At 33.7% G+C, this 25,667-nt stretch overlaps 4 protein-coding genes across 4 annotated transcripts; 2 read left to right on the top strand and 2 right to left on the bottom strand.

The window, feature by feature from the left end:
- Positions 1 to 1,390: 1,390 nt before the first annotated feature.
- On the top strand, positions 1,391 to 8,440 carry LOC111310813 (CRM-domain containing factor CFM3, chloroplastic/mitochondrial-like). Its single transcript, XM_089765800.1, has 10 exons — positions 1,391 to 2,350; positions 3,032 to 3,497; positions 3,586 to 3,716; positions 4,932 to 5,279; positions 5,698 to 5,854; positions 5,933 to 6,225; positions 6,314 to 6,373; positions 7,346 to 7,429; positions 7,507 to 7,798; positions 8,014 to 8,440. The coding sequence occupies exons 1-9, from the start codon at positions 1,535 to 1,537 to the stop codon at positions 7,732 to 7,734; spliced, it is 2,583 nt and encodes an 860-aa protein (XP_089621926.1). The 5' UTR covers positions 1,391 to 1,534; the 3' UTR covers positions 7,735 to 7,798; positions 8,014 to 8,440.
- A 203-nt stretch (positions 8,441 to 8,643) lies between these two features.
- Positions 8,644 to 12,603, bottom strand: ESP1 (hydroxyproline-rich glycoprotein family protein). Its single transcript, XM_022910221.2, has 7 exons — positions 12,435 to 12,603; positions 12,229 to 12,306; positions 11,674 to 11,712; positions 11,023 to 11,586; positions 10,835 to 10,933; positions 9,261 to 9,443; positions 8,644 to 9,163 (listed from the first exon to the last, which is right to left on the bottom strand). Exons 1-7 carry the CDS (start codon positions 12,525 to 12,527, stop codon positions 9,038 to 9,040), a joined length of 1,182 nt encoding a protein of 393 aa, XP_022765956.2. The 5' UTR covers positions 12,528 to 12,603; the 3' UTR covers positions 8,644 to 9,037.
- Positions 12,604 to 13,804: 1,201 nt separating this feature from the next.
- LOC111316879 (NAC domain-containing protein 100-like) lies at positions 13,805 to 16,227 on the bottom strand. Its single transcript, XM_022919099.2, has 3 exons — positions 15,953 to 16,227; positions 14,824 to 15,089; positions 13,805 to 14,674 (listed from the first exon to the last, which is right to left on the bottom strand). The coding sequence occupies exons 1-3, from the start codon at positions 16,104 to 16,106 to the stop codon at positions 14,117 to 14,119; spliced, it is 978 nt and encodes a 325-aa protein (XP_022774834.2). The 5' UTR covers positions 16,107 to 16,227; the 3' UTR covers positions 13,805 to 14,116.
- A 6,103-nt stretch (positions 16,228 to 22,330) lies between these two features.
- Positions 22,331 to 24,903, top strand: LOC111316874 (uncharacterized). The gene is made up of 6 exons (XM_022919085.2): positions 22,331 to 22,565; positions 22,676 to 23,157; positions 23,278 to 23,625; positions 23,711 to 24,079; positions 24,197 to 24,411; positions 24,523 to 24,903. The coding sequence occupies exons 1-6, from the start codon at positions 22,423 to 22,425 to the stop codon at positions 24,766 to 24,768; spliced, it is 1,803 nt and encodes a 600-aa protein (XP_022774820.1). The 5' UTR covers positions 22,331 to 22,422; the 3' UTR covers positions 24,769 to 24,903.
- The last annotated feature ends 764 nt before the right edge of the window (positions 24,904 to 25,667 follow it).

Raw genomic sequence — 25,667 nt, 5'->3', positions numbered from 1 at the left:
ATGGGTGTGTATGTTTGTTTGTGAGTGGACTAGATGAGACTGAGAGGGTCCATATAGGTATGATGTATGGGAACATATGGGTATGTGTTTGGTTGTGTTGAAAGAGTACACAAGGGTTTGGATTTGGGTTTGTTTGGGTTGAGAATACTCCATAGGACTAGAGGAGATTGAGAGTGTCTTATGAGTATTGATTGTTGAGTGAGGTTGATGATTTGATATAAGTTTTTAATTCTCTATAACTAGTGGATCTTGTTTCTCATCCGTGGATGTAGGTTGATTGGACCGAATCATGTTAAATTATTATCTCTTGTATGTTTGATTTATTGTTTGATTTCGCTTCCGTTGATGTGATTGGATTGTAGGCTTTTAGCCCAACAAGTGATTAGATTAGAGGCTTTTAGCCCAACAAAGTGATAGGATATGGTGGCAGTGATGCTAAAGAAGACATCACTGCCATCCTTTTTTTTTTTTGTTGTTCTGTTGTTTTTGTTATATATAAAAAAGTATACCGAACAAAACCGGTGTCTACAAGTTTCAATCTTTAAACGAGTGAATTTGAAACTCTTCAAGATATGAAAGAAGAATGCATGGTAAAGGCTTGAGACTAAGCAGAGCAGGAGCTTTTATTCAAAAAAAAAAAAAAAAAGGATCAGCTTGGTCCGGAAATTTTGAGCTCATTACCTTCTCTAAGCAGAAGATGATCACACTCCAGTTCCCCGCTGCGTATAATTGGATAGGGGTGCATAATCTATTTTTGGCAGCCAATGAAGCAAAGGCATATCATCGCTTACAGTAGGTGCCGTCTTTTTCGAATTTCAACTTTAACAATATCTGTTGCTAAGCAATGCGGGTTGGTGATTTCTCGCCTCTATGTTGATCATTCATCTTCATCTTTAATTGTCTTTGGATGTTACATACTGTTTTTGCTATATTTTTTAAAAACATTCCTTGTTTGTAGTCGTAGATATACTTGCAAGGTCTTGTTCAAATGCAAATGGTAGCTGCGTTAAAGTCATGAATTTGGTTAATTTAGGCTCTAATTAGATATTTTTCTACTCATTTTTTATTTTTTATTCATTATTTGCTTAATCACAAGTAAGAAGAGCTAATTTATTTTTTATAAATTCCACTAGTGACATTAGAATATTATCATATGTTTTATTATTTTTATAATAATTTTTTAATATCTTAAATTATTTGTGACAATTTTTTAATTTCATTATTAGTTGAATTTTTTGACCAAATATTATTAGTTGAGTTTAAAAATTTAATAGATGATGCAATAGTTTTTTAAATTAAATTAAAAAAATAGAGCATTGCTTAGCCCAATTTGTAACAAAAAGAATCAAAACCCAATGTTCCCAAACAAACCCATATCCATACCAAAATATCCCAAAAAGAAAGGAACAATCTTATCTCTCCCTTCACCGAAAACGGCTTTCTTCCAAGTTTGCTGCACTCTCACTCCCTGCAACCAAAGCTGTGCCACGGTTCCTGAATAACAAGACCATACCTTAAAATTCAAATAAAAAGAATGGCCGCCATAAAATTAACGGAAATACCACTTAGAACTTCACTCCCTTTCTCTTCTTACTCTTATTCCTACTCTCCTTCTCTCAACCTTTTCTTCTCTGCCCCAAAACCGTCATTTCGCTTCTTTAGACCTTTCTCTTCCCTCCGGTCAGGAAATAACCCTAGCTCCACGTCCAAGCCCTATTGTTACCCAAGGGACCACCAATCCTCGGGCGCATCTTCTTCCTTCCAAGCCTGGCCCTCTCCTTCCGGAAAAGTCATCCAATCGGACGCTAATGATAAGGTTGATGTTGAAACTCGATATTTTGATAAAGATAAAGGCCAAAGCGCAATTGAAAGAATCGTTCTCAGATTGCGAAACTTAGGGCTAGGATCAGATGACGAAGAAGAAGACGATGATGAAACGGACGACTATAATCAGACGCCGGTGACTGGAGAAGAGAGGTTAGGTGATTTATTGAAAAGAGAGTGGGTACGGCCTGATACGATGGTGATAGAGAGAGAAAAGAAAGAAGCTGTGCTGCCGTGGGAGCGAGAGGAGGCGGAGGTGGAGGTGGTGGAGGAGAGAGGCTTAGGATTTAAGAAGAGGAGAGTGAAGGCACCGACATTGGCGGAGCTGACAATTGAGGATGAGGAGCTGAGGAGGTTGAGGAGGATGGGCATGTATTTAAGGGAAAGAATCAATGTGCCGAAGGCGGGGATTACACAGGCGGTTTTGGAGAAGATTCATGATAAGTGGAGGAAGGAGGAGTTAGTTAGGCTTAAGTTTCATGAGTTTCTAGCTGTGGATATGAAGACTGCTCATGAGATTGTTGAGGTTGGTTGTTGCTTTAGTCATTGGAAATGTCGGATGTTTTCTGTGTTTATGTTTTCGCCTGACCTTTGAAATTATGTTATTGGTTTGTTCGTATCAAATATGTTGTTGTTCATGCAAGTCTATTACTTAAAGATTATTGGTAGGCTTGGAATTAAGTCTATAGCTAAGAAAAAAAAATTGGATGATTTTACAATGGAGCCATGGAGGTGATATAGTCGTAATAAGATTTTGTATTTTATAGAGTAGATTTTTTATACATTAAGCCTTTTGGTTTTTCTTGGTGAATGGTGATAAGGGATGAGATATTATGAAACAAATGTAATGCATTAGTATTGAATTAGTTTTCATCAGATACGGCATGAGATAGTTCAGAAAGGAATCCAATTTTAGCCTTTGAATTATTTTTCATAGCAGTTTATGAAATGGATAAGTCAAAATTTTCATGAACATGTGAATTGCTCATTGGACATGATAAAGGAGCTTGTCACAAAAGTAACAGGCCAAATAGTCTTCGATGCCAATTGGTGGATAAAATTATTCATGTTTTTATGTAGATTTTGAAGTAACTTATGATATCTGTAGCCAAAGTTTTATAATTCCTTGCATCTCTGCCTTAATCTGATGTCATGGCTCTGAGTACCTGTTACAACATAAATATTCACGGCTTGAATTGATGGTCAGCGTCGTACAGGAGGATTAGTTTTATGGAGATCTGGAAGTGTTATGGTGGTCTATCGTGGAAGTAACTACGAAGGTCCTTCTAGATCCCCATCTATTGGTGGAGAAGGAGAAACTCTTTTTGTCCCAGATGTTTCTTCTGCAAGCAATGCAGTAAGGGGAAGTGAATCTGGCACGACTTCAACCCCTGAAAAGTGTGATCCAATTGTGGTGAAGCCTGAACGTAGTGAAAGCATGACTGAAGAGGAAGCTGAGTATAACAGTCTACTAGATGGTCTAGGACCTAGGTTTGTTGAGTGGTGGGGTACAGGAGTACTTCCAGTTGATGCTGATTTACTTCCTCAAAAGATACCTGGTTATAAAACACCTTTCAGGCTTCTTCCTGCTGGAATGAGAGCACGGCTTACGAATGCAGAAATGACAAATTTACGGAAAATTGCTAAATCACTTCCTTGTCATTTTGCCCTGGGTATGGTCACCTTTTCTCCATTCTTTCTTACTTTACCTTGTCTGTTTGGGACATTGAATAAAGTTTTTCTATGTAAATATTCTTCTAGGGAGGAATAGAAACCACCAGGGATTGGCGGCTGCTATAATTAAACTTTGGGAGAAAAGCCTTGTTGCAAAGATTGCTGTAAAACGAGGTATTCAGAATACAAATAACAAGCTTATGTCTGAGGAGCTAAAGGTATGATCTTTTGACAACTTCAAGGCTTTAGTGACTTGTATATTCTCAATCTTCTGCCTAAAATTTGTTTCTCTAAGCCATTGCATGAACAAGAAAATGCTAAGTTCCTAGCAGGATGCAAAGGTAGTATTGCCTAAGCAAATTTTTTTACTCTTAAGAATTACTCTTAAAATCATGTTCAGAACGGTGCCGTTGTTAAATCAGCTTGTTTTCTTCCTCTGCTGCTGCAGTTCTCAGCATTGTTTCTTTTATCAAAGTTCAAGTTTCTGCTTTGTTGCCAGTTTAAGGATAAAGAAGGTTTCAGTCCCCATAAACAAAGCAGATCATTAACTTTTATTTTTTAGTAATTGTTGTTAATCTTTTGGCTGCCACACGGCTTTACCTGATTCATGCTATAGGTGAACAGTTTTTGACAGGTTCCTGCTGTGCTCAACCCAATTCAATTTAGAATAAATCCCAAATTTATTGGGGTGTTTGACTACAAGAATGCTTTTTCTCCGTTATGCTTGATCAAAGGTTGTGTTCTTAGTATGACCCAAATATATAATAGATTGGTCACCTTGACTTCTACCATATGATATTTGGCCTACCTCTACCTCTCATCAGTCCTCAAACTGAACCATTCTTATGCCAAACCTCTTTCAACTGAGCATGCCAAACAAATTGATTGTTTCATGATACTCTTATAGGAGCATGTAGATAATTTCTCTTGAGGTTATTTCTATTTTATTGTGGCCAAGAAAGCTTGGAGAGCACCTGATTATCTTTGTGCAGTTGGTTGAGCAAGAATACACAACAATTGATTCAGTCAAAATATCAACTCACGCGAACAAACTAATTGTTTCTTTCATTTAAACCAAACCTCATTTAATTTGAAGACATTAGAAACTTATATTAGTTTATGAGCATACATTCAACGTAACAATTATTAGTTAACTTGATGAAATATAACAGAGAAGCATAATAATCTCATTCGATGGAAAAAGTGCCTAGTGGGACACACTTTAATGAAGCTGCTTAAAGGAGCATTTTAACTTTTATCCAAGATTATAAAAGAAACATTTACTACCACCATTGTGTTATAGTTCACCAGTTTTCCCCGGTGTATGACATTTCTTTCCATGTGTTTCTATGGACTCTTCACCATTTAAGATATGCTGTACTTTCAAAAGGAGACGTAAGAATTACTGCTCATGCATGCTAACAATTTTGCAGAACTTAACTGGAGGCATCTTGCTGCTCAGAAACAAGTACTTTATTGTCATATACCGAGGAAAAGATTTCCTTCCAACAAGTGTTGCTGCTGCTCTGCAAGAAAGACAGGAGTTGACAAAACAGATTCAAGATGTCGAGGAGAAAGTGCGGATCAGAGCAGTTGAGCCAGCTCAATCAGGTGAAGAAGATAAAGGACAGACTCCTGCAGGTACATTAGCTGAGTTTTATGAAGCTCAAGCCCGCTGGGGAAGAGATATATCTGCAGAAGAACGTGAAAAGATGATTGAAGAAGCTTCCAAAGCTAAGCATGCTAGACTTGTAAAGCACATCAAACATAAACTGGCTGTTGTAAGTATAATAGCTATACCCTTATGCTCAAAAAGAAAATTTTCAGAAAAGATTCGGCTATTTGAAACTATTAACTAATGTTGTGTTATTTTAAACTATTGCAAAGTTAATCATAGAACCTTCTTTTACTGTACAAGCATGTCTAGCTTCTTGGGAGTTTACTATCAGGCTCCCTCTTGTATGCCAAATAAGCTTTATTTTGTTTTATTTTTTTGAAGATCTGAAACTGGCTGCTATTTTTGGCCCTCGGTTTGCTATTAATTTTTGAAAATGATCACTTTCTTGCTTAGTGGATCTTGGTAGTTGCTGTATGCTATAAACTTTTCCAAGATTGTACCTTCTTCAAGTTTACAGTTTGTTTTAGTTATTTTACTTATTTGTTTATTGATGTTAATTGAATGCTTGAATGCACAAACAGGCCCAAGCCAAAAAGCTTAGAGCAGAGAAACTATTAGCTAAAGTAGAAGCCTCTATGATCCCTGCTTCGCCAGATTATGACCAAGAAACAATTACTGATGAGGAACGGGCTATGTATCGCAGAGTTGGTTTAAGAATGAAACCATACTTACCTCTTGGTGTGTAATCTTTTGATTTGGTGACTGACGTTTGAAATCAGAGTTAAAATGCTGATGGTTTGTATAATAATATACCAGGTATTCGTGGTGTTTTTGATGGTGTCATTGAGAATATGCATCTGCATTGGAAGCACAGAGAACTTGTGAAGCTAATAACCAAACAAAAGACCCTTGAATATGTTGAAGATACAGCCAGGTTATTGGAGTATGAGAGTGGTGGGATACTGGTGGCAATAGAAAGGCTCCCCAAAGGATATGTTCTTATTTATTATCGTGGAAAAAATTACCGTCGGCCCATTAGCCTGAGGCCAAGAAACCTTCTAACAAAGGCAAAGGCATTGAAGCGCTCAGTTGCAATGCAACGCCATGAGGTTTGACCTCTTACATTCTGATTTTATTGTTATACGTCATCACGGTGGTTCCATATGACTGTTATGTCTTACATCATACTATTTGCAGGCTCTGAGTGAGCATATTTCTGAACTGGAGAAAACCATAGAGCAAATGAAAGGGGAAATGGTAACTGCTCCTTTCCTGTGTATAGTCAATTATTGAGACTGTAACTTTTATGCTAGATGTATGTGCATGCCTAACACTAGTTATTCTTAACAAGTGGTATGGACTTGAAACCATTATTCTTGGACACCAGAAATCTATATCTTTATTTCGGATCTCTTTCCTCGCATGACATACTTCTGTATATGAACTATTCTTTTGCCCCAGTCATTTCTCTAGTAATTGAAGCCAAATTGGCTGTATAAACTTTAGTTCCACTGAATTGAATGCTTGAGGTTACTAACAGTTCAGTTGTCTTATACACTTGTTATTCTGGTTTCTGCTTTAGGAGTTCTGCCCATCATGGTTAAACCTCCAATAACTATGAGATTGAAATTTCATCAACGAACTATATTGTTGAATTTAGTGGAGATGCCACAGTGAGTAGTGGAAGCCAATCAATATGCATGGTTGGCATTCCAATATACTTGCAATCAATCTCCAGAATTTCAAGGAAAATGATTCTGCCTTTTTTTTTTTGCAAAAGAAGAAAAAACAGACAAAATATCTTATGTTCATGACAATGTAGATAGGTGAATCACAGAACTGAACCAACACTGGCATTTTTATAGTAATAATATGATTGCTAATCTAGTTATTGTCCTGTATTATTTATGGTTTACTGTTTGCCATATAGATTTATGTATCTTTCTTTACTAATGCCAATTTAATGAGAGAGTATGCAAGGGTCTGTGGTCAGACCTATGAGGTTATAATATGAGAGGTTTTTTTCTATTTTATTTTTACTAATTATGACTGGAGGAATTAGTTAGTGTTGCTTTTCTTTCCTATCAAGTGGGAAAAAGAGAAAGTAACTCTGGTAGATTTTGTTTCTTTAAGCATTTTTTTTTTTTTGCTTTCAAAGTACAATGTTATCCATATTTTCTGTCTCATTATGCTTAAAGTAAACTGGAGAAACTGTTGTTGATTCTTTAGGGTGCCTCTCAAGATGTTGAGGATGACAATAATGGGGACTCAGGCGAGCATGGCCAGTTTGATCCTGTTTCGGAACTCACCCAAGTGAGTTACATATGTTGTTTCTTTTCTTGTCTTGGGTATGTTGCAATGTACTTACTTGAGTGGGGAATGGTTTTCAGTTTGAAGCTTCAGTAAATAGTTTGTCAAGTACTCGATTGCAAAGTGAGGATGAAGCTTCATGTATGGCATCTGATGGTGATGAGGAATATGATGATGAGTTTGACGACTATGAAGATGATGGTGAGTTTGATGATGATGAACATGAGGATGATAACATTGACTCGGAAGCTGATGAAGATTCTTTACAGTCAAACTTTGAAAAAGCCAATTTTCACAGATATCATTGATCAAGTTTCCAAAAATTTTGAACTGACTAGATTGTGATTTTCTTTTTGTCCATAACCCTATGAGGTAATCATTGTCTTTCAGTTAATCTTTTTATTCTGTTACAAGGTTTCTTCAGGAATTTTGCAACTTAATTTTCTTATGAGTCCAAAGAATTTTCTTTTTACGCCCTATTATGTATTATGCGTCCAGAAGCTGTAAAATCATTAATGTTTTCTTTTCCCTAATAAAGTTAGTTATGCATTCTTATCTACATCGTTATATTCCATTCAATTGAGCAGGTTGAACATTGGGATGGCTTGGGCTGGACTGTATATCATGGATGAGTTTTCTTCCCAAGTTGCTCTGTTTATTAAACAGGGTGAAAGGGCTTGCATGACTGGCAATGGTGACATCCTCATTTTCTGCAGCATTCTGTTCATTTCACCCCATCAAGAATGATGCTACGACTAACTGAAACTTGGTGGTAACACAGCTTCAGGTTCTGTCTGGTCAGTTTTTTTTTTACCAAGTCATGACAGTCGACATTAATAATGAATTTCTTATTTTTTGGATATGTATTTCATTTATCAATTAGGGGAATATTATTTCTCCCATCGTAAAAGCACTTGGATTTATTGTAATTATTACTGTATATTTTGGTGTTAATACATTGGAATATGATCCGTTTTGCTGTATAATGAGCTAGATCTATGGAACTTTCGAGTGTCGCATGTATTTTACTTTTATTATTAATTTTTTCTACATGTGGGCGGTTGAGCTTCAATGCACAATGTGTGTGTGATATGTTAGACACGAATATTTTGGAAAAATGAAATTGTCGTAGAGCGACTAGAAAGAAAGTACATAGCATAAGGCTTCTCCGCTTCTCCTTGATTATGTATGCCATGTATTAGCGATGCGCCCGGAAGTGGATAGTGCGAAGGCATCTTCTCAACTTAAAGTTTGTTAACTTACAACACATTAAAGAAACGTATCTTCGCAAGGGCCCACCAATGTGCCAACAATCAACTTTAAAAAGGCTACAAATCCACAAATAAATTTCCAAGACTCCAAGGAGATTAAGATAAAATGCATCTATATAAGTCTCCGCAGCAAATGCTGAATTGGCAGCAGTATAACAGCAGAAAAACAATTTTCTTCGGTTGGGATTTGACTGTATCAGATCAGTTACCATCTATCACACAGGTTCCTCACATGCTATGTCAGGGGAATATAGCATAACATTTGGTTCCATTGTTGTGTGAAGGAAAGACATTGATCTGCTTCCCAGTGCGGCTTATGACCTGCTGAAGTAAAGCCTTCTCATTGGCGCAGAATCTGTTGGAGCTGAAGCACTTGATTCCTTTGCTCTGGTGGCAAGAGATTAATCTGTTCTGGGGTGAGGCTCATTACCTGCTGTAGTAGTGCCTTCTCCATTTCAGGAGTCAACTATAAATAGCCAATGGAAAATCAAACTGTTAATGGAACAATTTGAGCTATTGATAAATAATCTTGCTTGCATGAAACTCAAAGTTTTGACAATCACCGATGCAGGGCGAGGGGGCTGATTTCCTGGACCCATCTGACTGGGAACCAATGCTGGGGGTCCTTGAAGCTGTGTTAGTGTTGAATTGTCTGGTTGGCTAGACATCCAAGAAGATCCTCTATCTGCCTGCATGGAACCTCCAACTTGGTTGCCAAACTCAGACCCTATATGCAAGCCTCCTGCCTGAAAGAATGAGCATAACATATACCAAAAAATTTTCAATTGGTAAAGTCTATCAACCAATAGATATTTCTCACAGGAACATTCCTCGAGAGATGGAATTTTGTTTAAACTAAAAGTAGAAAATCAAATTTAGGAGTTTAAAATTCCATTTGGTTATTGTATTTGCTCATTAATTTCTTTATTATTTGCTCTTTTCTTCCTCAAGAATTACCACAAAATAAAAGTAAATAGTAAAAAAAAAAAAAAAGTTTGATTAAAAATAACCAAACTTTAAAATGCAACACAAATTCAAATATATTAGATCCATAGAAAAGTAAAATCACACATAATTATCATGAAAATTAAATTTTAACTTCAATTCTTCAGAAATATTGTTTGTTTTTGCATCTAAAATAATTTTTTTTACTTCTTTTGCTACTGGAAGGAAAAAGTAACAAAAATAGGAACTGAACAAAATGGAGGAAAATAATTTAACTACTTCATACAAAATTGCAACACCAACTACTCACTCAACCTCTGGCCAAAAAAAACTATTCACTTAACTAGACAACAAAGAGCCATCTTGACTTCATGATTAGGATAATTTAATTCAAAGTCATTAAAACTTTATCTTTTATTAAATTCAAAATCAGTTACCAACTCATATTCTTGTTCACTCATTTCAATGGGTTACATTCTCCCAGCTTATGCCAGAACTCTAACTTATTTAGCTAGCTGAATGAATAGTACTCAAACAGTTGTCTGTCCTAATTTATGCAAAGGTGGCATAAACTGCTCATTGATAACTACAAATACATTTATCCTTATTGACTTCTGTAAAATGCATAGAGGTAACTCATGCAATAGCCTTTCTACATATTGAATTACATAAAAGTGCACCTAATTGCTATTGCAATCATAATTGCATTCATTTCTAACTTGCAATTATGTTCCCATCTTCACTTACAAGTGTTGCAAAAGAACAAGAAAACATAAACAGATTTCCATTGACAAGGCAGATTTAATGAGACACAAAATCAATTAACTCAACAATCACTTCACAAAGGTGCCATTGACAAGACAGATATTTATAGGGAAGAATATTTTCATAACTTTTCCAGATGAACAAAAAAAAATCCACTATTTTTCATTTTTTCAACTTTAGAGCATAAACTAGTGAACCAATCACCAAGCAGAAGGGAGACCTATATTGACAGATTGCCTAGTGCCCAAAAAAAGTAATTGAATCTAGTTCACAACAGCTAGACCATGGAGTGTTTAGAATCATCCATTTAGTTATGCCATTTATGCATAAATTAAAAACATGAGCTTACTTTTATAATGAGCCCCGTAAGAGTGGTTCACTAAGAGATCAAACCAATACATAACAAACAACTAAATTATGCACATACCTGATTTTGATACATTGATTGGGGTAGCAGCTGACTTGGTTGTGGTGGCTGTCCTTGTGGAAAAGAAGGTCCAAGGCCAGAAGGAGGTGTATTACCTGACTGAGTAATTCAACAATAGGAGGAATTATTGCAGAATATATTACAAGGGAGACACCCAGGATTGACTTCAAAACTAACTTTTGACTTACATGGAACATCGGCTGTGAAAGATGCTGAGGAGGGAAACCTGCATTAGGACCCATTTGTGGAGCATACTGATGATGGAAAGTTGGCACTGAAGGTGGTCTTGCCTGTGGTCGCATTGGTGGTTGCAAAGGCATATGAGGAATTCCAGTTGTCTGCAATGGCTGCTGCAACTTGCTAGAGGCTGTTGGCATATGGGTTTGATGATGATGAGGGGGCAGTGAAGATGAATGTAGAGGAAGAGGAGGTACATTTGGGAGTTGGGACGATGGTGGAAGGGACATTGGAGGATTCAAATGTCCCTTCGTCTGCTGTGGTATCTGTAAGGAATGTGGTGGCATGGGTTGAGACTGAAGGTTTGCTGCAGGAACAGCAGCAGCAGCAGAGATTTGTGTCCCAGTTTGGTTTTGAAGATGCTTCCTTACGGGAGGTTGGATCTGAGATGCAGCAGCTTGGTCCTGCCATCCGACTTGACCAGGCAATGATTGTGCTGGCTGGATGTTTAACTGTGGAGCTGGTTGAGCTGATTGCTGAGATTGCTGTGATGCAGGTGGCTGAATGGTAGGAATCTAAACACATAGAAATTTAGAACACAGGCACAGTACAGTCCCCAATGTAAAATTTCAAAGACAATTCTATATAGATCAGAAGCATACCACTTGAGGGGGCTTAACCATTCCAAGCATAATCTGAGCCTGAAGTAACAAAAATAATTAAAGAAACCTGGTTAGGAATGGAAGCTCCTAATGATTCATTGGTAAAATGTCAAAAAAGATGCAATTTAAAGCAAGAAAAAGGTCGTTAACCATCAAGCTGCCAAGCACTACAAGTAATCCTCAAGAAAGATGTTTCCCTGATCACTGCTTCTTGCACATTGTTAGTTGCAACTAGAACTACTACAAGCATCCCATAATTACAAAACCAACTTCAGAAACCTAATTGTCCATACTAAGGTTCTTGAATACAAGCATATTCACTGTCTGTGTTGATTAGGTTCTTAGTGAGTAGCTACTCTCAACTACTATATATACAAAAAAAAAAAGGCGACAAAAGTTCACAACTTTAGCCTACTAGGGATATGAAGAGGGCATAGTAATAGCAAGCAACAATTCAGTCGAACCAACATATCATAGCAACATATAATTACTCACAGTATCAAAATTAAGAATAATTTGGAAAGGAAAACGAAAAATAAAGAAGAAAAGGAAAACCTGGAAAAGGGCTTTAGTCAAGAGAGGGTTTTGGATAAGGATCTGCCTCGCTTGCTGCTGGTTTTGTTCTATAAGTGTCTGCATATAACCCCCAAAAAAAACAATCAAACGACCGTTATTTAGGAAAATTAAATTACCAATTAGAATTGACGGCGAAGGAAGTTGGGTCTGGAAGAAAAGAAAAGAAAATTGGAAAAATAGAGTGCCTTCATCTGGGACATAATCTCGTATAGTTGGCTTTTCGACATTCCGGCAATGTTGGCCGGCAAGCCCTCGCCGGCGACTTGCTTTCCCGCCATTGTCTCCGTGGACTTTCTCAACGAGCCGCAGAGAGAGAGAAATTCGAGTGTGGCTTCCGGTTGTAGTATGAGGTTTTATAGGAAAGTGGGATCGAAAGGCCAGAGCCCAATGATAAACAATTTGGGCATTAACACATTTTCAATTTATTTTTAAAGTCGAAAATATAAAAAAAAAGTATAAATATTAAAATTTAAATATTATATTTATTGACCGTTATTTTTTAAAATAATTACATTAATTAAGTCTTTCGTTAGTTTTCTTTCCATGATTAACTCTACAAAAATAACACAATTTGTTAATTTAAAATAAATTTCAACTTTAGATTAATGAAGGTGCTTTTCTCATTGCCAAATTCTTTTATTATTATGTGTTTTAAATAAGTAGATTGTTTTCAAGTTTAATTAACAGAAGTGACTTTTTTTTTTATTTAGTCAACAAAAATAATTCATCTGAAGAAATTAAAATCAACATTAGAGCACTCACCCCATACTTAAGAAAATATTATAGTATTTTTTTCTTGAAAAATAATGGCATTACTATATATATATTTATATTTATGAGAATTACATCACAATTAAACAATTCAAAACAAATATGACATAACTATAAATATTACATTCAATCTAAGGAATTAATTAATAGACTAAAACATGAAATAAGATCACTACAAGCAACAAAAGTACATATATAGCCATCGCAGCAAGATTATTTTAAACATCAATTCAAAGACTCAATTAACATTAACCAAAAATGTTTTTTGCAACATCTTTTGTCACGTCACAAAATTCTGATTTTTTTTTTATTGGTAACTTATACATATCTTAATTGATTGTTCTAAACTACATTTAATGACAAAATGAGCTCAAAATATGTTTCTTTCATCGACCATAAATTATTTGTAACTCCTCAAAATGATTTCAATTTTGTTGCAAAAAAGATGTTTTGATATTATAAGAAAGATTAATGAAGATTGCTACTAATTATGTATATGTTTCGAAAGCGCAACAACATCAAAATACATATATAAAAATTATTGCAAAGAGTTTTCCATTCCTAACTATTTGAAGCAATCGGCAGTTCTATATCATTATATGTATATATTTATACATATAAATTATTGTTAAATAAATTTCAAATTCTTTAACGTCATATAAGGGAGCATTTGCTTTGCTTGGCCCTCTCAAGAAAACATGTACATATATCCATGAGGATTAAGAAGCGGCCAACATGTTGCTGTCTATATGCATGCATGAAATAATGCAATACTATGTTGCTAGGTTCAATACAGTTAAATATACTTCTTATTATAGCAATTGCAATTGGAATTTATGGACATGGAAATTGTATACTAGCAACCTACCAGGGACATTTTCCTTCTAGACATGGATGATAAAACAGGCCAACAGAAAATGGTCACTATGATATTGCGGTACTTCTACCTACATAAACATAATTATGACTGAAACTCCACAATTGATCATTGCAGGATGGAGATTGTTTTCATCTTAATTAACCCTTTCAAGTCATGGAATGTTGAGTATACAAGGTGTTAGTTTTTTCACACTTTAGACATGTTTGTATTGTAGCTTCACCAAATAGAGTCCATATTGAATGGCTGCTCCTGTTGTTGTTGTAGCATCAGATCTGAAACCCTGGAAGAAGAAGCTGGGCCATGGAAATTTGAACTTAAACCTGTTCTGGTTTGAGAATTAATCCCTTGCGAGGACGACAGAAGGGAATAACCCATAGCTGTAACATCTCTTGGTTGATAATTCCTAAGCTGCAATGCTTTAAGGAGAAAGGAATTCGTGGAAAGATTAGGGCTTAGAATGCTAGAAGGCCATGTCAGGGATGATGGAAGGTTGGCTGCTACTTGATCTCTTGCTGCTGCAAGATCCAGGTTTAAGTTCATCATGTTCATTTGACCATGATTAACAGTATTACTATAACTTGGCGTTGCAATGTTACTGAACCCACTTGATGGATTGGCATTAATGTTCAAGTTTGGTAGCAAAATGTCTCCAAACTCATTCACAATTGAATTTGTGTCACATGGAGATCCAAAAGATGGCTGTGAGGATGAGGTTGGCTGTGGTTTCTTCACTACTGCACTCTTTTGGAATACCCTACATACCACCCATTCCTCCTAAAAATATCAAAGGGGAAAAAAGAAGAAAACAAATTAGTAAATCATTAGAAATGCTTGATTCAAATTCTACAATGAGAGAAAAAAAAAAGATGAAGAAAGAGAATACGCGCGCGCACACATATATATATATATATAGTTATATATACCTTTGTGGCGTTGAAAGAATGTTTGTTTTGAAGCCTATATTCATGCATGACCCAATTACTTTTTACGCCCTTGGGAGCTCTTCCCTTGTAGAAAACTAGGGTTTTCTTCATCCCAACAAGAATGCCACCCCGGAAGATTTCCTTGTCTTTGCCTGTGGTTTTCCAATACCCTGCTTCAGTAGCTCGGTTGGTTCGAACTCCAGTTGGGTATTTTCGGTCTCTCAAATTGAAGAAGTACCATTCTTTCTCCCCCATGGACGCCTTGGCTGCATGGAATTATAATTTCAGCATCAATCTTTGTTAGGCCGCCAAAAGTAGGGAAACATAGTGTTTTATGCCCATAATTGGCCTATAAAAGCTTAAAGAGAATTAATTTACCAATCATAATTTTGTCCTTTCAACATAAGTAGACCTTGTTTACATAATTAGTATGTTATTCCAAACAAAAGTTCATTCTCAAATTCAGCAGAAAAGAGAAAAAATAGAAGAAAACTTTAATTTCTTTGATTAAACACTTACAATTAACTATACGGGCAAATTAGAAACAAGAGGTTCGAATAGTAAAAATTAAGAATCAATAACTCTTCCATTATAGTTGTCTCTTTCTCTATAAAGAGTCTTAAATGGTTTCTAGCTCTGTATAATTAATTGTCCATTAAATCAAGTATATATTAATTCTTTCCTCTAAACACAAACAAATTACAGAAGCCCTCTAAGGTAGTTGTTCCGAAAATCAGTTAGGATTTTAGAAAAGCTTTTAGTCAATCAATTTTACCAAAAAATCAAATCTCTTTTATATCTGAACATTTGACTCAATAATAATTGTATATATCATTTATTAATCAAAGACTCAGTTCAAACTTTTTTTTTGCTGTATATGTATATTGAATCCCCTCTCTTTTTCATATTAATATTATGGAGTTAAAAGCATGAAGAGTACAGAAATCCAATCCATCAATAAGAAATCGATCCTACTATCAAGTAATTATACAAAGACTCGCTAAATTTTCAACTACATGGACAACCAATTCCTCCAGATGATATGAAATGTAATAAGAAGAAAGTAAAAGGGTTAGATTTAGTTTGAAACAAATTAATAAATATATTAGTAACTCTAAATTAGCTATACCTGGAAGATCCCAAGGTTCACATTTATTCAGATCAACATCAACAATAGCTTTGGACGTGAAGCTGATATTTGAGACCTTGTGGGAAAGATAATAAGTGATGAGTTCTTCATCTGTGGGATGGAATCTAAACCCTGGAGGAAGATTCTCCTCCATTTTTGTTTCTTGATAAAATCCTGAAAAGCTAGCAGGCAAAAAGGCAACTGAAGTTCCCAAACTATGGATGACCCTACAAAAAGAGCTTATAACAAATATCAACTGAGAGGAGATTGGATTCGGAAAGGGGTAGCGTGTACTTTATGTTCTACAAACAAGAATTGAAGAAGAAGCTGCCATGACTAACCTTTGTTAAATCATGATAATTACAGCTAACACTATTGACAAAACATGATGCAAGAAAAAGACTTGGTTTTGAAATTTACAGCCATGCCACTATACAGTGAATGGTTGTCCTAAATGGTGCGTATTTGCTAAATTGTCGCTAAGGTTTCCAAATTATAGTTAATTATATTTTTAGTATCAAAACTTTGGGAGAATGCATAATCACAAATTGATACCTAAAAAATAAATTATATAATTTGCATCTTGAATTTTCAAATAATATATCATTTTAATTCGAATTCTAATACTATTGATTTAATTTACTCATATGTTAACTAATCAATATAATTTCATTATATACATGTTATTTATTAAATAAAAATATTAAATATTTTGTAAAACCTTCATATGGATGACATATCGATATCAAGTGATAAATAATAGTTGGCTGATTCTAAACAATTTTTTTATGATTAAGGTAAAAAAATATATATAGTTTTAATTTATATTGAAAAAATATTATAATATATGTGGTAAATATATAATTTGATAATATTTATCATAATTAATGAAATTAGAGTTTGGATAATTAATATGATACATAATAATTTGAAAATTCAAGTACAAGTTAATTGTATATTTTAATTTTTTAGGTATCAATTTATATATATATTTTAAAATTTAAGTACAAAAATGTAATTAACTCTTTGAAATTATTGAAAAGACTAGCAGTTGTAGCATTGACTAACGAGGGGATTGTTTATGTTTTTCTGTTTCAAAGCTGAATTTCGTGAGGGGAGGGAGCGGCAAAAGGTTTGCGCACGAGGGTTTGAGTGAGTCTTTGATACACTGTAGTTTGAGATGTTTATTGTGTTTTTCTTCTACGATCCTGCCCAACCACCTTCACCCATCTCTACCGACCCAAATCCTAGTCCAATGGGAACATGGCCTTAACACTAAATCATCAATAATTTATTCACACTTGTTGGCTCTTGTAGTTCTAATATTGTTATCAATCTCTCCTTCTCTCTCAAATGACAAGGGTGTTCGATTAATTAATTGTTTCTTTAATCTATTTGTTTGACAAAATTCAATTATTAAATCATCATTGCAAGTGACAGATTAATAAAAAAATAAAGATTTTAAATTTTTGGTGAGATCATACATGTTATTAGACTAGTGAAAAGGAAAATTTTGTGATATCATTATTTCATCAGTGTGTATAGTATATTTATTCAACACCTTGATAATAAAAGTCTACATATATGAGTTGTTGGATTATAGTGAGATATAAAAGATATGTTTTGGTAAGAGTAGGGATGACATAGAATGTTTGACAACTGACAGTGGAGGATCTATCATGGCTGCTCATAAAATTTAATTTTCATTAAACAAATATTGAGAAAAGATTGCTAAGAGTGGTTAAAAGGGTCACCAAACCACACGACTGTTTCTATGGTTAAGCATTTCCGTTTGGACGTTTTCCTACTCCTCATCTCATTTGTCCTCAAAGCCCCTCCCCACCACAAATATTGTCAATCCTAACTACAAATTTTAATTAAATGTACTACATTTTTTTTTTTTTATCAGTTGGGTTTCTAGAAACACAAACTCAATGTTTCCTTCACAAGACTCTCTCTCTCTCTGTCTTTTCCTCTTCGTTTTTTTTTTTTTTTTATGTTTATGCTTTTCATAATCATGATTATTTGATTAAAATCTTCAATTAAAACCCAAGGGCAGTTCATCAAAATCATCAAATTGTGAAAAAATAAATCCCAAAGAAAAATGAAAGGGAATTGCATTCCTTGTCCAATTTTATAGAATATGGCGGTCATTTTCTTAAGCCAAATGGGAACCAAACCTAAATGAAAAGATTGCCATAGTGAACTAGAAATGGTAGTTCATATATGATCTACTTATTTGTCCACATTCATCTTAAAATCAGGGAACCAAAAAAAAAAAAAAAAATCACATTCATATAGTCTATTTCATCAATTTCTACAAGACAATAGGATTAGTGAACCCTAACTACTTTAATTCGGCATGAAAATTAAGAATTAATTAAGTATTTATTTGACTATGCCTTGTTCATTGAGGATTGGTTGGTATATCTATGTATAGAATTAGCAAGACATGCTTAATTCTATTTGTGCTCTACCTAGAAAGCCTTCTTTCATAACAAACGAATTTTTTTTCTTTTTTTTTCCTACGAATTAATCTTTTTTTTTTTTTTTTTATAAAAAATAATAGTAAGTCCGTGTCATTTCCTATTCGACAAAAGCTGAAACTGAGCTCCATTGTCAAACTTAGGAATGAGAAAAAAAAAATTAATAAAACTCAAAATCGATTTGAAATAATAATATTTGATTTGGTTTTGGATTGATTTTTTTATTCGATGTAGATTAAGTTCAAAAATTATACATATATTAAATTTGTATTGAATTTTAAATAAAAAAGTAAATAATAAAAAAATTGAATCGAATTATCTAATTTTATTAACTTTTATATGTTTTTTAAATTTTTATAAAAAAATAATTATTTTATATCAAAATCTATTTAAATATATTAAAATAATATATAAAATAAACAATTTTAAATTTAAAAAAGCAATTAATCAAATTAATAAAATTTAATTTGAATCTGATTATTTTAAGAAAAATCAATTCAAATCAATTTTTAAAAATATAATATTATACGTTATCTAAAATATCAAATTAAATCTGATCTAATCTAAACCTATATTACTTTAAATCAAGTCTAAGGGCCTGACTGCTTTATCGATAGGCCATGTAATGACTCACAATCCAAAACCGGGAAAACCAAGGAGTCATGGATCACACTAAATCTGGCCCATATCTTTCCGGTAGAACTGTGAAAATTAATAGAAGCATGAAACATTAAATATGAAATATTATATCCGATGGTATAACTAAAGATTAAAACTTGAGATTTCATGTTAAGAATTCAAATCTCGAAATTAGCAGAGTAAGAATGGACAAGAATTACATTTCATTGCATATTTCAAAAATCAAATATGAAATCGTGTAACAAAATTCAAACATGTAAAATATACAGAATCATTAAAATAATGTTTGATAAAAGATGATCACTTAAAATCATAGGGATCTATATATAATAATTAGATTATTATGTTTAATAAGTACTAAATAATTTTATGTAGCGGTGATCTTGAATAAAAAAATTGATCAAATTACTGTATCAAAAGATGATTTAATTTCCATTCAAAAGAGTAGGAACTTTTTATCACCTAACTGAAGTAATAAATAAAATTAATAATAGTTAATATTACTCATTTAATATATAAATTAATTTTTTTTTCTTTTAAAATTGTAATTATTATATATTATAAAATTTGTATTTTATAAAACTAGTATTCTTGGTAATAGATTCAAAAATAATTATTGATTTTTTATAAATATTTTTTATATAATATAATATTTCTTTTATTATGAATTTAATAGATTAATTTTATTTTCTAATTCAAATATTTTTTATGTAAATTATATTATAAAAATTAATTAATTTATTAATAAATGTATTTATTAATTTAATAATTTTATTTTAAAATAAATAAAATACTACTAACATTTTACAAATTATTATCTTTAAATAATATTAAAATCATTAACTATTGTAACTATTATAATATGCATGATTATTTTCGTATTTTTAAACAAAATAGTGTTTTATTTTTAATACTACCAAACACAATGTTATGAGCTTACTAAATATTAATGACTGTTAATCAAATAAAGTAATTTCAAATTATGAGTAATAAGAACACCTTATTAATTACACTACTAATTAAGGAGTGTAGTTAGACAAATATTCCACGAGAGAAAAGAAAAGGGCAGTATTTATAGAGAGCTCAGTACGTTACCCTATTTCTTTTCCTGATAAAATGGGGAAGAAAGTGCAGAGTCCAACTGGAAGTCTGGAAGTAATCTCTTAGTTAACTATGGCCCAGATCTTAGGCACAACCCCGCTTTTATGTGTTGGGGCCCATGACAATTTGTACCTCGTTTAAGCTTTTAATGAATCTGGCGTGGGAGGAGCTTTGATGTTGTGGATACCATTATTCTCAATAATCAAATTTAAGAGCTCAGTACGTTACCCTATTTCTTTTCCTGATAAGATGGGGAAGAAAGTGCAGAGTCCAACCGGAAGTCTGGAAGGAATCTCTTAGATAACTATGGCCCAGATCTTAGGCACAACGCGGCTTTTATGTGTTGGGGCCCATGACAATTGGTACCTCGTTTAAGCTTTTAATGAATCTGGAGTGGGAGGAGGTTTGATGTTGTGGATACCATTATTCTTAATAATCAAATTTAAGAGTTGACGAGAAGCATGTTATCAAAAGCTAAGAAAACTTGTAAACTGGGTGATTCGCCTTCATTTGAGGGGCTGGAGAATTTTTACCTAAATAAAATGTTCAATTCGACAAGTTTGGGTAATATATTTTACTCCATGTTCATTCAAGAAGAATGATAATAAAAGAGCGTTAACATGAGTTCAAAAGAAGTTAGACGGATAACTTAAAGTTCCACCTAAGAGCTTTTTTAAAGGCTTTTTATAGTATTAGATTATGACTGAATTTTAGAACCTTGCTAATTGAATTAATCCCTTACTAGTAAATTAAATAATTTTATCTGTATTTCATTTTTGTGATAATGATGTAAGACTTACCTTGTTTTTGGGGACTTTTGATTGTGGATTTCATCTTCGTTTAATTTCTCTTAAAAATTCTACATGTTATATGCTAATTCTACTTTTTATTTTGAAAAATAATAAATAACTCAAAATGTGTAAAACAAAAAAATCATAGGGAGACAGCATTTTCTGCGAAAGCCTTAGGAGCCAAGCTAAGGACATAAATGGAGCAAATGAGAAATTTGCCTAAGAAGCCCCAAAAGACATTCCCACACACCCACCCTTTTAAGGCTTTCCACAATTAAGAGGCAAAGAATATCTCAAACAATAAAATCTCTCCACGCCACCCCAAATTACTTATATTAAATTAAATTATGTTACACGGTTCTATTTTCTTATATTATTTTTTAAAAGTTATAATATATTATTAATTCTTTTATAAAGCATAAAAGCCATACTTGTTTACGGATACTTGTAGCCAAGTTTTGGTCTTTGGATCTCTTTTTTTCATTTTGTTGCTACTGAGGATTTTCAAAGAAGATACGATTTTTTATTTTCTCTCATTTGAATATTGGTATGGTATATTTAGATTAATACAAGATTTCTTTTTATGCTTTTAATGAAGAGAGGATTTCTATGAGTTTGTGTGTCTATATTATGCAGCACATTACATGCAAAACAACAACATCATACTCATATAAATTTTTGAAATCTTGTATTAATCTAAATACAAGATTAATTCACTATGTCTTCCTCATTTATAAATTTTTTCATATACACAAAAAAATCGTAGTTTGAAAATATTAAAATGAAATTACACGTTTTGAAATTTAAATTTTAAATTTATCATATTTTAAAAGTAATTATACTAATTAACTAAACTAAATTCTAATTTCTCATCATATATAGCTTTTGAGTATTGCAAAACTAATTAATCCTTCCAAAAAGTTTTTGAGTATATTTATTTTTATATTTGCAAGATCTTTAATTAATATGTCAATTCATCCCATCAGATGATCAACCAAGTTGTTCAAATAAAAATTCAGTTTCTCCTTGCCAAGAATATCGGTAGCTTAGACAAGCAGGGATAATGAAAGATGTGGGAATTTGTAATCTAATAACTCTATGATGACCAAATCAGTAAAACATGTCGTAATTAAGAAAATGAGAACTCCTATAAAAGCCGGCTTCTTCTTCTTCTTTTTGTTTTTTTCTTTTTTTTTTTTTTTTTTTCTATTTTTGTACGTGAAAGACCACCAAATTTGCTGACAGATTTGCCCTCCCAATTTCAATTGATGTTTGGAAATGATTGAGGTAATTTTGACATTTTAGGACAGATTAGATATTTTAAGGATGCAGGAATGGGAGACCCATTAAAAAAAAAAAAAGAAGACATCTTCTTTTTAACCAAGACTTCACTTTGCTTTTGAGTAGGATTATTTGTTGGCAGCTCATTTTGCAGCACCAACAACGAGAAAATATGCCATTTTCAAAGGAAGTTCTAGTTAGATTGTTTTACAACCTCTCAAGCTCCTCTCTGCTCTTCCTTGTATTCCTATACTCCTCGTCCATTTTGCTTGCCAAGTTCTTTTACTTCGTTGGAAGTTATCAACTTATCCAAAGGTCTAGTATCAGCAAATCTCTTCCTCTTTTTCTTAGCTTACTAAAATTCTTTCTTTTCTAATTTACATTGTTGATGAAGAATTTTGTGCTGTGCGCTTTCTTCTTTGCAGGAATCAAAATGGATATGACTACAGTATGTTTTCTGATGAAGAGGAGGAAGAGGAAGAAGAATATGCTGCTGACAGGTATAATTATAGGGTGAACTGCATGGAAAAAGATCACCTGGTGGCTGACATAATTCATGGTGGTGAATCACTTGTATTCCTGCCAGACAACAGCTTTCACATGACTCAAAATGATTTTGAGGAATCCTTGAACCCCCATGATGATCAGCTGATCACAAGTGAAGATCAAGAATATGCAAGTTATTCGACTGAACAGTTTTCTGCTCTTGACTCGTCACCTTGTTCAGATTCTGAACATCATGATCATGATGATGATACAGATTTGCTGGATGAAGAGAACCCAAAAAATAATGCTGATTCACTTCAGAATTTTGATGCAAATCAAGACGGTCCCACTCCTATCGTCTCGCCAATACTCACAGAACTAGACAAAAGTGATCAGGTGGACAATGATGAATATGGTGATGGTATGTGCATTTATGCTTGATTAGGATCACATGCTGTACTTCATTTGTTTCTGCTGATCATTACAGTTATTGTACTTTTTGTTTTCATGTTTTCAACTCGACCTGTTACTGCCTATGCAGAAATTTGCAGTAATCAAGAAATCAAACAAAGGGTGGAAACAGATTTTTCAAGAAGTGATCAGAAGTTTTTTGTTGTAGGACCAACAAAATTGGAGTCTAGGAAGTTATTAGTTCAGGAAAAGGATGATGAAGAAATCTACGGAGACTCTTGCACAATTGGCTCTACTTCTAAGAGCTCCTCCGAGTGGAGAAGCTCAATAAATTGTAGAGATTCAGGGACTGATGATCCATTTTCTTCTTCCTCAAGAAGAAGTTGTCCTAAGTGGGAGTCCTACACAGTGTTTCAAAAATATGATGAAGAGATGATGTTCCTAGACAGAATTAGTGCACAAAAGCTCCAGGAAACTGGTAACATATAATTTAATCCAGCAAACGTTTAGTCATTTGATGTAGTACAATGTACATTTGCTTGATTGGTTTGAAATTGTTCTAGAGTCCCTGAGGTCCATCCAAGCTTGCCCAAGGTCAATATCAGAGAGAATAGTCCGCAAGTTTGCCACAATGAACAAGAAGCCATCAGATATCAGACACAATCCATATCATGAACTGGAAGCTGCATATGTAGCTCAAATTTGCTTAACTTGGGAAGCTCTTAATTGGAATTACAAGAACTTTGAACGTAAAAGAGCAGCACGCAAAGATTTCGACTGTCCTGCCATTATTGCTCAGCAGTTTCAGCAATTCCAAGTTCTTTTACAAAGATACATAGAAAATGAGCCTTATGAGCAAGGCCGGAGACCAGAAGTCTACGCCAGGGTGAGGCTTTTGGCACCAAAGTTGCTTCTGGTTCCTGAATATCGAGGTAATATGCTAACCCTCTATTTCCTATCCTGAATATCGTAAATTGATTTTTGATGTATCTACATTTATAATACCTTTAACATTCCTTTATTCCATCCATGTATTGATTTTAATTAAGATTATGAGGACGATCAAAGGGATGAAGGTTTTGGCTCAAGAATTTCAGCAGATTCATTTCTGGTGATAATGGAAGATGGAATCCAAACCTTCATGAATTTTCTCAAGGCCGACAAGGAGAAACCATGCCAAATCATCAAAGCATTTTTTGGGAGGAAGAGAAGAGGTTCAGTTGACCCAACACTTCTCCAACTCATGAAAAAAGTTAATGCTAAAGTAAGTTCAAATTAAATTCCCAATATATGATACAATTGGCTTTATATGTATATATCCCAATGATGAGTAGTAATCAGATTTTGCCCTTTTTTTTTTTGGCTTTAATTGCAGAAAAAGATGAAGCTTAAAGAACTTCGCCGGGCTCACAAATGCCTAAGGAAAAGAAAATTGAAGGTGGAGAAAGAGGTGGACATATTGATGGGCCTAATTGACCTAAAAGTGGTGTCAAGGGTGTTGAGAATGAGTGATCTAAGTGAAGAACAATTGCATTGGTGTGAAGAGAAGATGAGCAAAGTGAGGATCTTGGAAGGAGAACTCCAAAGAGATTCCTCACCAATTTTTTTCCCAGCACATTGACCCACTACCATGAATATCCTAGGCAAGCTTTTGTAAATACTGTTAAAAAAGAAAAAAAAAAATATATATATATATATATATATATATAGATGGAGGAGGGAGGGTCCTACAACTCAAAACTACATGTGGGGGTGACATGGAATTTGGAGATATGGGAGATCCATGAAATGAAAGGAAGAGAAAAGCAAGGTAGGCTAAGGGATTTTTTCGTAACTGTGAAAGTGAAAGACCAGACACAAAGCAAGGAACATGAAGATAGATACTGCAATGGTAGCTTTATTAGTTTGCTTTTGCTTTTGCTTTATTTAAATTAGGGTTTATCTATAAAGATTTGAGAGCTTAATTGTCAAAAGAATAGAAGTACCAAAAGGCCGGTTACACATGCAGAGCAAAGAATAAAAAGGTAGCACATGGTACCACTCAAATGATGTAATAGTATATCAGAATAGCATTTAGCCTCATATTTGACCCCACTTCGGTTGTGGGAAAGAAAGAAAATTAGTATGAAATAAAAGCATAAGATTTTAGAAAAGGTCTTGTAGTACTAAGCCTATGATGATTAGCTAGATGAGTTTTGATTAGCATTGACTCATAAAAACAATAATGGCTGAATAAGTTAGCGCAGCCTCATAGATGTTACAATTTCTTAATAAGAAATAAACATTTCCCTCTCAATACAACTTGTTTTCTCTTTTTTCTTTTTTTTTTCCCTTTTGTCATGTTTCAATTTCATTTGTAATCCTTAATTAACGGCTTGTTCCCTTTGACAAGAGGAGCTATAGCTTGCTATATATTGATGGGATGTTCCACGAATTTTTTCAAGACAGGATTCCATGAGTTTTTTCTTGATGTATTGGATATCGACGTTTGATTATTAAAATTAAAATTTTAATATTTTG

The sequence above is a fragment of the Durio zibethinus genome, chromosome 9, assembly GCF_047325235.1.
Source record: "Durio zibethinus cultivar Kanyao isolate XHJ-2024 chromosome 9, ASM4732523v1, whole genome shotgun sequence".
Classification (NCBI taxonomy): Eukaryota; Viridiplantae; Streptophyta; class Magnoliopsida; order Malvales; family Malvaceae; genus Durio; species Durio zibethinus.
The sequence above is the reverse complement of the archived record's forward strand: the minus strand, read 5'-3'. Positions and strand labels throughout refer to the sequence as shown.

Excerpts from the sequence above, each read along its gene's own strand:
- ESP1 (XM_022910221.2), bottom strand. The coding sequence starts at position 12,527 with ATGGCGGGAAAGCAAGTCGCCGGCGAGGGCTTGCCGGCCAACATTGCC. Across the intron at positions 10,934-11,022 it reads TTTCACAGCCGATGTTCCAT|TCAGGTAATACACCTCCTTC; the intron begins GTAAGTCAAAAG and ends TGAATTACTCAG. Across the intron at positions 9,444-10,834 it reads AATCAATGTATCAAAATCAG|GCAGGAGGCTTGCATATAGG; the intron begins GTATGTGCATAA and ends TCATTCTTTCAG.
- LOC111316879 (XM_022919099.2), bottom strand. The coding sequence starts at position 16,106 with ATGGAGGAGAATCTTCCTCCAGGGTTTAGATTCCATCCCACAGATGAA. Across the intron at positions 15,090-15,952 it reads TGAACCTTGGGATCTTCCAG|CCAAGGCGTCCATGGGGGAG; the intron begins GTATAGCTAATT and ends AATTCCATGCAG. Across the intron at positions 14,675-14,823 it reads ATTCTTTCAACGCCACAAAG|GAGGAATGGGTGGTATGTAG; the intron begins GTATATATAACT and ends TGATATTTTTAG.
- LOC111316874 (XM_022919085.2), top strand. The coding sequence starts at position 22,423 with ATGCCATTTTCAAAGGAAGTTCTAGTTAGATTGTTTTACAACCTCTCA. Across the intron at positions 23,158-23,277 it reads CAATGATGAATATGGTGATG|AAATTTGCAGTAATCAAGAA; the intron begins GTATGTGCATTT and ends CTGCCTATGCAG. Across the intron at positions 24,412-24,522 it reads TGAAAAAAGTTAATGCTAAA|AAAAAGATGAAGCTTAAAGA; the intron begins GTAAGTTCAAAT and ends CTTTAATTGCAG.
- LOC111310813 (XM_089765800.1), top strand. The coding sequence starts at position 1,535 with ATGGCCGCCATAAAATTAACGGAAATACCACTTAGAACTTCACTCCCT. Across the intron at positions 5,855-5,932 it reads GAAACCATACTTACCTCTTG|GTATTCGTGGTGTTTTTGAT; the intron begins GTGTGTAATCTT and ends ATAATATACCAG. Across the intron at positions 6,226-6,313 it reads TTGCAATGCAACGCCATGAG|GCTCTGAGTGAGCATATTTC; the intron begins GTTTGACCTCTT and ends TACTATTTGCAG.